Source organism: Prionailurus bengalensis, chromosome D4 (assembly GCF_016509475.1).
Source record: "Prionailurus bengalensis isolate Pbe53 chromosome D4, Fcat_Pben_1.1_paternal_pri, whole genome shotgun sequence".
Lineage (NCBI taxonomy): Eukaryota > Metazoa > Chordata > Mammalia > Carnivora > Felidae > Prionailurus > Prionailurus bengalensis.
In genome coordinates, this window is record NC_057359.1 from 56,209,965 (window position 1) to 56,224,056 (window position 14,092).

At 45.7% G+C, this 14,092-nt stretch overlaps 1 protein-coding gene across 1 annotated transcript in view; it reads right to left on the minus strand.

The window, feature by feature from the left end:
- The window catches only part of KIF24 (kinesin family member 24), a 74,939-nt gene continuing 60,847 nt past the window's right edge, over positions 1-14,092 (minus strand). The window contains exons 9-13 of the mRNA XM_043566244.1: positions 12,383-12,454; positions 9,568-9,677; positions 3,176-5,383; positions 1,932-2,025; positions 1-959 (exon numbers count right to left, since the gene is read on the minus strand). Of these exons, the coding sequence (XP_043422179.1) occupies positions 819-959; positions 1,932-2,025; positions 3,176-5,383; positions 9,568-9,677; positions 12,383-12,454 (2,625 nt within the window). The 3' untranslated portion in view covers positions 1-818. The remainder of the gene's footprint in view (positions 960-1,931; positions 2,026-3,175; positions 5,384-9,567; positions 9,678-12,382; positions 12,455-14,092) is intronic.

Consider the following 14,092-nt stretch of genomic DNA (forward strand, 5'->3'; position numbering starts at 1 on the left):
TAGTGGACAGTCAGGGTCATGTTAAAGTTAACACTAGGAGATGGACTTGCCTGAGATCCTCCCCTTCAACTTTGCCACGAGAGGGTGTGACAGGTGAGGACTCAGGAGCCAGGAACTGCCTGCCACAGGAGCATGGGTGCTGTTAGGGCTTATAATAGGCCAGTCATCCCAGCATAAGCAGAGATGGGAAAAGAATAATGCAGTAATATGAACACTCCCTTCTGGGTCTAGATTGCAGGAAGGGAGGGGAACTGGGGGTATAAAGCCTGTCCCACGTATGCAACCTAAAGCCCAAACCAGTCTCCAAGGGCTGATGGGGCAGAGCTCACCCAGCCCCCACTACAAGCCACCAGTGTTTTAGTTTTTGGCTAAGTCTTGAAGAACAGAATTCATCTAACAAATCCCCTGAGTTCAGCATGGTTTCTTCTCCAGCTTGTGGCCTTTGGCATTTACATTACCACTGACCTCATCCTCTGAGCCTTAAATTCAGAAACATCTACAAGGTTATTAGACCCAAGTGTGTTTCCAGACAAGAGGTGAGTAAGACAAATTCTCTTCTAGCCCCAAAGAAAAGGGAGGGCCATATTGTTTTTTTTAGGCTGCTCTGTCCTTCCTTACAGATGGCCTTGTGCTTGAAATTGAGGGACAGAGTCTTGGTCCTGAGAGAGGAGCTGGGGCCCAGTCAAGGCCATGTGTGGCTAGGGAAAGGGTCGCCTGAGAAGGATCAGGGAGTGGGTCTGGTATCTGCAGGGAGGACCTGGCAGAGGCCCCTTCAGCACAGGCTCCTGAGCTGCCATCACCTCATACTGGGTCTTACTCTAAGACACCATTGTTCTCTCAGGGGCGGTGGCTGGCCTGTGGCAGGCCAGATATAGCTGAAGCTGGCTCCTCAGACTCTGGATGCACTTGGATTTCAGAGCCATGATTTCATCCAGCTGGGTCACAAAATCTTCAAAATCCTGAGAAAGGAAACAAAGGACAAATGGAGCTTTTGCTAGCCTTCTCTCAGGATCTGCTTTTCTAGTCCCTTCTCTTGCAAGTTTTCAGAGCCCAGGTCCGTCCTTCAGCTGGAAAATCTGCAGGAGAGTCACTATGGCACAGGGTGAGGCTTATTTCTCTGCATTTGAGAAACTTTTTTAAGATTTTTAAGGGGCACCTGGGTGACCTGGTCCATTATGCATCTGACTTCAGCTCAGGTCATGATCTCAACAGTTTGTGGGTTCGAGCTCCACATCAGGCTTTGTGCTGACAACACAGAGACTGCTTGGGATTCTTTTCTTTTCTACCCCACCCCCCACCCCAAGCTTGCGCGCACTCTCTCAAAATGAATTTTTAAAAAAGGTTTTTATTTTAAAGTAATCTCTACCCAATGTGGGGCTCAAACCCACAACCCCAAGAGTTGCATGCTCCACTGACTGAGCCAGGTAGGCACCCCTGCATTTGAGAAACTTCTATGAGAGGTATTCTGCAGGACAGAGGGTTGTTTTTGTGAAAGTACCCCTGGTTTGCATGCTGTAGGTCACTTACTGTCACAGGGAGGGGCCCTAGCAAGTCAAGAAGAAGGCAGAATGGCAGGCAGAATGGCACAGGATACAGGCTGGAAACATTTTAGCCTGGAAACAGGGAGTGTAGTACCATCTCTCACCTGTCCTTGCGCCCCCCTTGAGCTACGTCAGAGGAATGGCACAAGGCCTGCTAGAGTAGGATAGCAGACCCTTACCCCACATATAACTGCAGCAAACAAGGATGACCATCAAACTACCCACAGGCTGTTTCCGATTCTGTGTCTCCCTCTCTCTCTGCCCCCTCCCCTGTTCATGCTCTGTCTCTCTCTGTCCCAAAAATAAATAAATGTTGAAAAAAAAATTTTTTTTAAACTACCCACAGGCTAATTCCCAAGAGCCCCTGAGGGTCTAGCCAAGGCCACTTACATTAAGAGCCAACTGGCTCATTAGGGTCTCCTCCTTGAAGCCCAGTTTTGCCATTTCATCCAGCTGTTCCTGGTGTGCTCGGATGACCACCTGCCTGGAAACACCAGAGGGGACAGTGTGATCCTCTGGGCCTTCCATCTCTCTTGGGCAACTTTTGGGAGCTGAGAGCCTTATTTCCAGGGAGGAACTGCCTCTGCCCAAAGTGGTCAAAGCTTTGACCAAGGCCAGCTCACCATCACCTCCTCCCCTGTCACCTGTTCTTAGGGCTTATTTAGGCACTAGAGTATACCAAGAAGATACCAGGAAAGAGGCACTTCTCAAGCTGTCCCTGCCTCCCCAGCTACACTGAAGGACAGGGATGAGTGCTCTTTACAGGAGCTGCCCATAGCTTCCCTGCCAAAAGGTTCAAGGCTGTGACCACTGGAGGTGACACACTTGGCACGGGGTAGAGCCTGTTTTGCCTGCCATCATCTATCCTCCCTGGGCGTCCAGGGACCAAAGCAGGGGGTTTGAGCTAGAAACTGGAGGATCTGCCAGGCTCCTCTCACCTGTGCATCCCTGCATGTCCTTTTCTTTGTCCATGGCCTTGGCCTGGAGCCAAAGAGAGCAGCAGGCACACAGCCGGCCTAGATATCAGGAGCCCTAGCAAAGGGCTGTAGCCTCTGTTCCCACACACCCACCCTGCCCTCCATCTCCCAGCCTCTAATGCTGAGAGGGGCCCTGCTTGATCCCTCTGCCTTTTTTTTCCTCTATGCCTCTGTCCCATCTCTTTTTGCTGCACCATCTACAGCATCCTTTGGGGAAACCAGTACAAACCACTAGTCCCTCTGTTTTTGATCAACTTCACCATTTTGGAAGGTGGCCAGCCTGTCTTGGTTCTGCGGGCACAAGGCTACAGCTTTTGCATCTCTGGGCAGCACTTCAGGAATATAGACCCGACAGAATGAAGAGGATTCTGAACTTACCACAGGTGACAGATCCTCCCTTCTCCCACTCAAGTCCCAGCTTTCCCAGACTCAGGGTTCATCCACCCTGGTGGGCCTGCTCCCATACATTTTATTCTTGCTCTCCATGTCAGGTGCATCTAGGCAAGCTCCCTTGAAAAGCTGGACAAAGCCTCTCTAGTTGTAGAATAGCTCTGACACTGAGCCAACAATAGCCATTCCCAGGACAGACAAAACGTTAACCTGGGGTGGAAGTAGGGGTGCCGGAGGGGCTCGAGTCTTGGGGAGTGTCCAACTTACTGTGCATGCCCCAGGGTGAGCTGATGGACTTTTCCTGCCATCTCTGGAGAGCAGCTGGGGATCAGGGGAGAGCCTGGCCTTGCTAAGCATCTTGGGATCAGCCTGTATTTGAGCCATACGACGTCTGTGTTGGAGCAAGACAACTTGATGGGGTCTGTGGACAAACTCAGCTCCTGCCAACCAAGACCTGTTGGATGTTTTCTTTCCTGGGCCCAGGGCTGGTCAGCCATATCACTACTTTCTGTTTGTGGGGTGAATATAGGCCCAGGGTGGGGTCCTCCAGTATGTATGGTGGGGAAGAGCTTTCCTGGGAAACCTTGGGAGCTGTTCAGCTCTGTGTCCTTAGCATCAGCATCATACTGCTGGCTACCCACATGTTCCTGGGAGAAGAGAGCAGTCTCTGTGCTCTCGCAGACCCCTCCTAGGTCGGCCTCACTTGTGGGTAGCTTGTCCGGGGGCTGCTGACGGATGGGTGATGGGGACAGAGCTGGAAGACCACCACTAGGCTTATTGTCAGGGGGAGATGATGAGAGCCACAGGTGCCCACTTGCCGAAGAGATTGGCAGAAGTGCCTTTTGATCATCAGATGACACTGTGTGGTCCACAGCTGGTCCCCCTGTGTCCACTGCCACTAGACTATGCACAGGCCCATCCTGGGCCAGCTGCTCCAAGGAAAGAGAGCCCTCATTGTCTGTGTTCTCCAGGAGGGACACAGTGAGGGGAGCCATCACTCCAGAAGCATATTCAGAGCATGTGCCTGATTCCCCTTTAGAGTCGTCGTCTTGGTATGCGTAACTGTTCTTTGCTGTTGGGCTGTCTTGTCTGACTTCTTTCAGAGGTGTACTGACTGTGTCTCTTTGGTCTGGAGATCTTGCAACTGCAATGTGGGATAGTGAGAAAATGAAACCATCTGCCTCCAGGGATGGTGAAGTACCCTCGGCCTGCCCAGGAACCTCACTTCTGAAGGGATTCTGTCTGAGATCAAAGGCTGGGCTGCCACCTCTTTTCTGGCCATATACAAACTCTACCTGTGAGCAGTAAGGCTTCTCTGCCAGGTTGCCTCTGGGAGAAGGTGCTGAGGAGGTAGAGTCCTCCTCTCTGCTCCAGTCCAAAGGTAACTTACTTGGGCTGTGGCCACGATTAAGTGCTGCTCTTCTGTGGCTTGTGGGGTCCCTGGAGTACATCCAGCTTCCAGTTAGACACTTCTCATCACCATCTGTCCTGGGGTTAAAAAGCAGACTTCGCTGCCTTTCAGCCACCTGCTCCTCAGGTCCTTGTTCCCTCTGATGAAGGAAGAATGAACCTTCGCTATTCTCTAGGGTGTTTCTCTGCTTTGTGGTTCTCTGACTGGAGACATGTGAAAAAGAATCTTCACTGAAATCGCTGTCATCAAGGTCCTCAGTTTGGGCTCCATCCTGGCTCTCAGAGTAAGAACAGGAGGGAGGAGGGGTCTCCTTCTGGAGCTGCCCCTCTAGGGGCCTGTACTGGCATAAAAACCTTTCCAGTGGTTGGTACTTTAACTTCTGCTGGAGGAGAGGCGGCTGCTGGAACTGCTGGTGATAAAAGCGCAAATGTTCCTCCCTCTCCTTCAGGTGTGGAGGGATGTCTGTCCAAGCTTCAGAGGTAGACCTGGCAGGTGTGCTCCCCTTGCTGCCCTGACTGTATTCTGCTAAGTGGTGGAGGTTGCCAGCGGAGAGCTCAACTCGTGACACAAGCTGCTTCTGCACTGGCTGCACAGTCTGCACTTTCTTGCACTTGGAGGGCAGTTTGCCATGCACTGGGTCTTCTCCTGGGCCAGGGGTCCTGCTTCCCCATCTGCGGGCAGCTTTGTGGCTCATTTGAATTTTCTCAGAGCACAATGAGGCAGACCCTTCTCTTTTTTTGACTCCCTTCACAGGACTAGTCTCAATGACCCACTCTTGGTGAAGACTCCCTCTGGATCCACCCTTTTTACTGGGAACTTTAGGTACAGGAGCAAAAGGGATATTGGGTGGGCGGTTTGCCAGAGGATGAGCCTTCCCTCTCGTGGAACCGGGAGCTGCTGTGAATGACTGCTGAAGTCCCAGCTTGACTTTTTTGGGAGAACACTTATCCCCTGGCAGGGCCACAGGGGAGCTCTGGATTCGTTTTGGAGAAGAGTTTCCAGAGGTTCGATTTCGGCTGGTAGCTGAAGCACAACATTTAATGCCTTTCTTTAGTTCTTTGACCCTGTAAATTACCATTTTATGTTAAATGTGTATTCCTGTATGCTCCTTAATTCCTTTTCTATATTTTTCAAAAACGAAACAAAAAGTATTACAAAAAAGACAAGTGTATTCTCTGAGGATATAAGCATATACCTAGCATTCTATGATCAGAAGTTTTGGAAATCACCTCAGTCCCATGGGATAGGCCAGAGGAGCTGGTCTTGGAACTGCACTACATCCATGTAGGGCCCATGCTGTACTTCTTGAAGGTGGACCAACTCAGGAGCCTGGTGTCTACCACTCACCTGCCCACTTTTCCTGCAGCCCATCTCCTTTCAGGCTTCTCTAAGAAAATGAATTCCCTCAAACTTGCTAGAACTCAGGAAGCAAAACCTTCTGGAAATAAGCAGGCTGTGCTAATTCCACTAAAGGAAAAGTGACCTGTCTATTCCTAGGGTTTCTCAACCTTAGCATAGTGGTATTTGGAAAACCAGATAATTCTTTGTTGTGGGGAACTGTCCTGTGTTGTGCCCTATGGGATGTTTAGCAGCATCCTTGGCTTCCACCTACTAAACGTCAGAAGCACTTCTAAGTCATGACAATCAAAAATGTCTGTAGACATTGCTAAATGTCCCGTGGGAGGCAAAGTTGCCTCCTAGGTAGAGAAATAGAGAACCGTGCTCTATTCCACATGGGAATTTTAGAGAAGATGGAAAAGCCAGAATTAGGTCTCTGCTAGGATTTAGTTGTCAAGTTCAGTCTCTTACTCTGTGATATTTAAAAACACTGTAGGAATTTAGAATTACAAGGTGACATCAAGTAAAAATGTGACTCGCCAGTAGTTTGTAGATTCTTCATTAAAATCTCGGGGCGCCTGGGTGGCACAGTCGGTTAAGCGTCCGACTTCAGCCAGGTCACGATCTCGCGGTCCGTGAGTTCAAGCCCCGTGTCAGGCTCTGGGCTGATGGCTCGGAGCCTGGAGCCTGTTTCCGATTCTGTGTCTCCCTCTCTCTCTGCCCCTCCCCGGTTCATGCTCTGTCTCTCTCTATCCCAAAAATAAATAAACGTTGAAAAAAAAAAAAAATTAAAAAAAAAAAAATCCCTTAGGAGGTGGGGTGTCCAGCTGGCTCATTCGGTGGAGCATGCGACTCTTGATATCAGGGTCATGAGTTCAAGCCCCACGTTGGGCATGGAGCCTACTTAATTAAGAAGATATATTTAAAAATCCTCTAGAGGGGCGCCTGGGTGGCTCTCAGTTGGTTAAGCGGCTGAATTCAGCTCAGGTCGTGATCTCATGGTTCGTGAGTTCCAGCCCCGCATCGGGCTCTGTGCTGACAGCTCAGAGCCTGGAGCCTGTTTCAGATTCTGTGTCTCCCTCTCTCTGATCCTCCCCTGTTCATGCTCTGTCTCTCCCTGTCTCAAAAATAAATAAAACGTTAAAAACAAAGAGTGTTTCTTTATTAAAAAAAAAAAAATCCTCTAGAAGGGAGTACTACTTCTACTTGGGGGCTCCCATAAAATGTCTCTTCCATTATTTTAAGTTTATCCATTTATATTGAGAGAGGCCGAGAACATGAGTGGGGGAGGGGCAGAGACAGAGGACTCTGCACTGCCAGCACAGAGCCTGATGCAAGGCTTGAACCCATGAACTGTGAGATCATGACCCGCGCTGAAACCAAAAGTCAGATGATTTAACTGACTGAGCCACCCAGGTGCCCCTCCATTGTTTTGGTTTTACTCCAATCATTACTGGTAGCCAAATGACACCTGGTCATTTCTGAAAACCAAGATCGTAAGTCTGACACTGAGACTTCATTTAAATCTTACCTTTAAGTCTGAGAGCCAAGGAAGACAGGCAACATAGCTAAGCAAAGAGATGTAGGATGTGACTAAAGACACACGAATTGTATCCACAGGCCTTTGTTTAGGTGTTGCAGTAGGACATACAAGCAACGGGCTGAGAGGTGCCATGGTAAGTCTAGATGGTTCCATATTACTTCCTATTATAAAAATCTTAAATATTTTAGTTTAATTAAGAGAGAAACATCAAAATTTCTCACTAGGAGTCACAGTAAATAACTATAGACAGCTGAGTGCCAGAAGGAATCCTACAGGTAATTTGGTCATTGATGCTAACTGCTTCCAGTGTACTTTTCATGTCACCAAAATCACAACTGTCAGTGTGCTCTTCTGATACATCTATTAGAACTATGGAACTTTATTTCTGGACTACTTAGCAACATTCTTCTAGGCCTCATTTAAGCACATAAAATAAATGGCTTTCATTTATTTTTTTATTTTGAGACAGAGCGAGCAAGTGAGCACATTGAGTGAGTGAGGGGCAGAGGTAGAGAGAGAATCCCAAGCCCCCTCCTTGCTCTCAGCACATAGCCTGACTCAGGGCTCTGTTTTATGAAATGTGAGATCATGACCTGAGCTCAAATCTGAGTTGGATGCTTAACTAACTGAGCCACGCAGGTGCTCCTCATTTATTTTCAGTAATGTATTAGACTGCTTCAAATGAAGCGAATTCTATTATACTTTTTCCATTCTCTTTAAAGCCAAAATTATTTCAAATAATTTTGCAATTATACTTAATACATCCCCTATGAGAAAGGGTTATTTTCATCTTCGTTTACTGAGTCACTAAGTGAGGAGATGGTCTTGTTCTCTGCTTCTAGTGATGAAGTTATTAGTCTAAGCAATTGATAACAATGTCTATGATTTGGAGAGTGAGTGGGGTTATGAAACAAGTTCAGCTTACTGTTAATAACTGTTGAAGCTGGGTAATGGATACATGGGGGTAAAGAATTTCCAGCCATACTGGGTTTTTGGAAACAAGTTTGGATCATCTCATATCTTCTATCTGATCTCAGTTCATGAAGTAGCCTTTCCTCTAGCAGTGCTAGTGAGCAGGCATTAGGAAATCATGCAATAAAAGAAACCTATTTTGGGGACCTATTAGTATTACCATTGGTTAAATTAACACATAAATTAAATTAACATATTGAGTAGTCACTATGTGCCCAGCATGTTGGTAAGCCCTTCACACATATTATCCTCACTGATTCCATGTAACTGTTGTAAGATGTAGATGCTAATATCCCCTGTCAGATAAGGAAACTGGACCCAAAACTTACGCCCAAGACCACTCAGCTATTGTGAGGCAGAAGTAGGATATTGGCCCAGATAGTCTGGACTCCAGAGCTCTTGTAACCACTGTGTCAAGTATCTCTCCTATCTAAATGAGATGGTACACAGAGTGCCTCACCCTGACACCCAGGAAGAGTTCCTCCTTTCATTCACAAATATTTATTGTGCGTCTACCAGGTAAAGCACTGTCTGAGCAATAGATACGGTAGAGAAAAAGATAAGGTTTCCTGTTTTCATTGAACTTAAATAATACCTCACTTTTCCTTCCCAATGAATTTCATAAAATGCCATGGATACTAAAGATTCCTCAACAGTAGTAAAAAAAAAAAAAAGAAAAGAAAAAGAAAAGAAAAGAAAAGCTTTCCCTCAAATAGTTTGTTAACCTTGGAGAGGAGACAGCTTCTGGGAGACCACAGAAAAAGATGTAAGACAGGACCAAGCAGCAAAGCAGCCAGAGGAAAGAATGGAAATGGTAGTGTCTTCATCCATGGTAGGAAACATATGCGACCACAGAGTAAGACATGGGGTGGGGTTGGGGGGACCCTGGCAGATATCAAAGTCACCCCAAATAGTCAAAGGTGCTGGCTTTACCACCAATTCCCAATGAGCCCTTTTAAAGTTCCTGCCCTTTTCTGGGCTCAATTTATCCTTCTGTAACATGTTATATCTGGGTTGCTCTCTTCTGGACCTACAAAGTTCTAAGTGTCTCTGCTTTGACAAGTAACATGTATTCTATCCCTTACTATTAGGGCTGAGGCTAGCAGGAAGAAAACCTTGAGCCTTCAACTCCAAAGAAATTTCATTTCCCAATAGCCATTTAAAAATCACCAATGGAGTTGTCTCCTGAACCGGGGAATGTGTCCTCTTCCTCTTGTCACATTCACACTTGTAAAATGGCAAGGCCTACCAGGTCACATTCTTCAAATCACCAACTGCACATTCCCCTTCGGTACTAGGATCACTGCCTCAAGAACAGGCTTCTGGAGCTCAAGATCGGACCCCTATATGTGTATGAGACCTGTACACACGACCTGCTACCTGAGAGCAACTCACCGGTCAGCATAACGCAAGGTATTCAGAGTGTGTTCAGTGGCCACGTGGCTTGGCGAGATGTTGGCAATCATGCATGTTTTGGCATCACCGATGAAAGAATCCTTCAGGACCTGTCCAAAACAGAAGTCAAGTCAACGAAGTCAACTAACAAGGGGCATATTGACTACTAATTGTGGGCAGGACACTGGGCCATAGCTCCCCATCCCCTACAAAAAGGCAGTTTACAAAGAAGAAATACAAATGACCAACCATGTTAAAAAAAAAAAAAAAAAGGTACTCACTTCACCACCAAAGAAATACAAACAAGCCATTAAAAATACTAATATTTTTCACCCATAAGATTAAGACTAATGATGCCTGCCCTAGTGAGGGTCCAGGGAAATGGGTACTTTTCTACATTGCTACACTACTCATGTAGCACCTACCATGAAATGGTACTTCCTTTTGGGAAGGCAGTTTGGCAATATGCATGAAAACATAAAAAAAGTGCACACTTCCAGAATGTTATCCTAAAGAGAACTGTTCAATTAAAAAAAAAAAAAAAAAAATATATATATATATATATATATATAGGATATGCATTACAGCATAATAATAAAAATTGGAAAATCTAGGCATTTTTAAGTAGGGAACAAATCGTTAACTGAATATAATACAACCATTAAAAATAATTATGTGGGGCACTTGGGTGGCTCAGTTGCTTAAGCTTCTAACTCTTGATTTTGGCTCAGGTCATGATCTCACAGTTCGTGAGATCAAGCCTCATGCCAGGCTCTGTGCTGTCAGTACTGAGCCTGCTTGGAATTCTCTCTTCCCACCCCCCTGCCTCTCTGCCCCGTCCCTGCTCGTGCTTGCACTCTCTCTCTCAAAAATAAATGATTAAAAAATTATGTATAGCTGTACTTAGGTACACAGGAAGATCTAAAACTTAATCTGAGTGAAAAGGCATATTACTCCATAACTATGTAAGTAGATCTACATGTAGATATATGGACAGAGAAATGTCTGGAAGGATGTCCACCAAAACATAGCAGTGATTATCACTGGGAGGTGGGATTTTCTGGTACCTCCTACCATCTTCTTTGTACTTGTATATATAGTCTGAATCACTATTATTATTTAAAGATTTTGTTCGTAAATAACCTCTAAACCCAACATGGGGCTTGAACCCACAACCCTGAGATCAAGAGTCACATGCTCTACCAGCTGAGCCAGCCAGATACCCCTGAATTATTTAATTAAGTAGGAACACATTTTCTGGGGATGGTGAACTTGTTTTAAAAAATAACAGAGCCAAGGGGCACCTGGGTGGCTCAGTGAGTTAAACATCTGGTTTCAGCTCAGGTTATGATCTCACAGGACGTGAGTTCGAGCCCCATGTTGGGTTCTGTGCTGACAGCTCAGAGCCTGGATCCTGCTTCAGATTCTGTGTCCTCCTCTCTCTCTGCCCCTCCCCTGCTCACATGGTCTCTTTCTCTCTCAAAAATAAACGTTAAAAAAAATAACTAATGTCAGAATCACCCATAAGAAAGGTTTTCTAAGTTTCTGGCTGAAATGTTTGAGAAGACATCATCTAACCAGTTCCGACTACTAAGGAGTTATGTTATAGGTTCTGCCACAGGCCCTGTGGAGCCATTAGGATAGCTGCACAGACTGAAAACCTCTCCCAAAATACAAAGATCTCATAAACTGCCTTCTACCCTAGTCCATTCTCCACTGGGCACAGGACTTGGTGCAGAAGGGAATCAGAAGCACCCATAACTGCCTTCACAGCAGTTTATATGTAGGCAGACCCCTCCATGGGCCACTTTTGTATAGCTATTACAATGCTGACTTACTAGCATTTTCTGTTAATAAAGCACAGTTTCATGACAGAAAAATGGAGGAAAAAATTACCTATAGTTTTAACACTCAGAATAATCAGTTAATACATGCAGAATTTTTTTGTGTAGTTTTTGTCTCATAACATATTTTTATACTATAGATCTTGGTCATCTTTCCTATCAGAACCTGTCAAAAATCTAGCTCATCCGGGGCACCTGGCTGGCTCAGTTGGTAGAGCATGTGACTCCTGATTTCAGGGTTTTAAGTTCAAGCCCCATGTTGGATATAGACATTACTTAAAAATAATTTTTTTTTTTACTTTTTTTTTTTTTTTTTTAAGAGAGACAGCACACGCACACATGTGAACAGGGGAGAGGAGGAGAAGGAGAGATACAATCTTAAGCAGGCTCCACACTCAGTGCAGAGCCTGATGCGGGGCTTGATCCCACAACCCTGGGATCATGACCTGAACCGAAATCAAGAGTCAGACATTCAAGTGACTGAGCCACCCAGGCGCCCCAAAATAAACTCTTCAAAAATACATCTATCTCATTCTTTTTAACTCCAACTGTTATTTTTTATCTTGAAACACTAGTCTAAGTCTTACAGCTAAGAAAGTACTTAGTACAACTACACCAACCTCCCTTCAAAGGCTCAAGAGACTCCACTAAATAAAAAATATTTCTTTATATTAGAAATTGGCAAAAAGCTGTTGAGTGATGACCAGAAGAGCACCACTGCCCCGAAAATGCCCAGCTGCCTCCCACCACAGGCATCTCTGCCTGAGGATGCCCCTCTCTAGAATGGGCATCCTGGAATGAGCCCATTCCAGGCTCCTGGAAAGAATGAGCTCCTGGAAAGAATGTGACCCTTTCCTTCCCTGGACCCCCAAGCTTAGCATCATGCATTGCTGGCAGTGGATGCTTTGCTGAACGAACAAATGAATGAAAGAACAAGTGAGAACAAACTCAAAGCTCACATTTAACTTTACCTGAGTTAATTTGCTTTGCCTGAAGGGAGTGTGGCTGTGTTCCTGATCCAATGCTCGGATACATTCCTTCAGCTGCAGAGTAGAATAACAACAAACACATCATGTATCACATGCAAAGAGAGAGTTAACAGATCAGACTTTTCTTAAATAAGCCACACTCAGGCAATCCTCCAAAAGGAAGTCAAATGCCCTGGTAGTTTCTTGTCCAACAAGAAGAATCAAGCTAGACTGGGAAACAACATCCTGTGCTGTGTCTAGTTAAGGGCCACCCAACATAAAGGCTGTGATCCTGGAATTAGCCCTGATAGCAGGGAACAGACAAACCAGGTAACTTCCCACAAGGCCCAGAGTCCAAGCTTATGTGGTGGCAGTTCTGGCTTGCCACCTCCCTTTTTCTCATCTCCTCTTATACTATTATCAGCTATGGATGTGCTGAAGTAGAGAGAATATCTACTTGACTCCCTCAACCTCCCTGCTCCCACATGCATACCTATAGGTGTAGATTCAAGTGTAGACTCAGATAAAAGTTTTCTGAGTGGGACAGAAGAAATCCTAGAGTCAGAGCTGGAAAGGAACTGGGAAATCACCTAAGTCTACCTTCTCATTTTATTTTTTACCTTCTTATTTTAAAAAGGCAGGGACTATGTCCCAAAGGCAAGGACGTATCACTTGCTCCTAGACATAAGCCCCTGAAAAAAGTGCACATTTGAACATCACTAGCGCTCAGAGATCCACATATGTAGACCTCCAGGGGTAACATGCTCATCAGAAAGAACAGAACAGCAAGGGTGAGGGGAACAGGAGGAGGGAGAAGAGATCTCCTATTTCTGAGTCATGTATCTAGGTTAAAATAAAGTAAATGTAAAGGAAGGGAGGAAAGAGGATGGAAGGAATCCTTGGAAGTACCCATGCTGGAGTTCACCAAGAACAGGTAATTAGCCTTGAGAGTTTGCTATGGCTGTTCTTAGTGGCAAATATTGAGGTCCACAGCTAACTCCTCTCTATCCAAAAAGCTGCAGTATATAAGAAGGAACAAGTATCCTCCACTTTTTCAAAGTTCAGGTTATGCCATTTCACTTTTATAAAAGGCCTACATTAGTACCTGTCTGTGCTAACTAAAAGAAATTTAAAGAGGATTTTCACTTTTATTTTAAAAGTAAGGGCCCCTGGATGGTTCAGTCAGTTGAGCGTCTGACTTCGGTTCAGGTCATGATCTCAGTTTGAGTTCAAGCCCTGTGTCGGGCTCTTGTGCTGACAGCTTGGAGCCTGGAGCTGCTTCAGATTCTGTCTCCCTCTCTCTCTGCTCCTCCCCCACCCATGCTCACACGCGCTTTCTCTCTCTCTCTCAAAAATAAACATTAAAAAGTAAGGTGAAAAGTAAAAATAGTATTCAGCGTTTATTCTGCAACAAGCCTTTACAGGTGCAGTGCGTGTACCCTGAGCGGCAAGAGTGGTACCGTCCAACTGCTTCCCAGGGAAGTACATTCAACATCTCAGCAGAACTGTATCTCCATCTGTGTTTTATTTATTTAATTTAATTAACTAACTTAGTATTGAGAGAGAGCGAGCGGGCGGGGGAGGGGCAGAGATGGGGAGAGAGAGAATCCCACGCAGGCTCTGTGCTGTCAGCGTAGAGACCAACACAGGGCTGGAATTCAAAAGCTGTGAGATCATAACCTGATCTGAAATCAAGAGTTGGATGCTTAACCA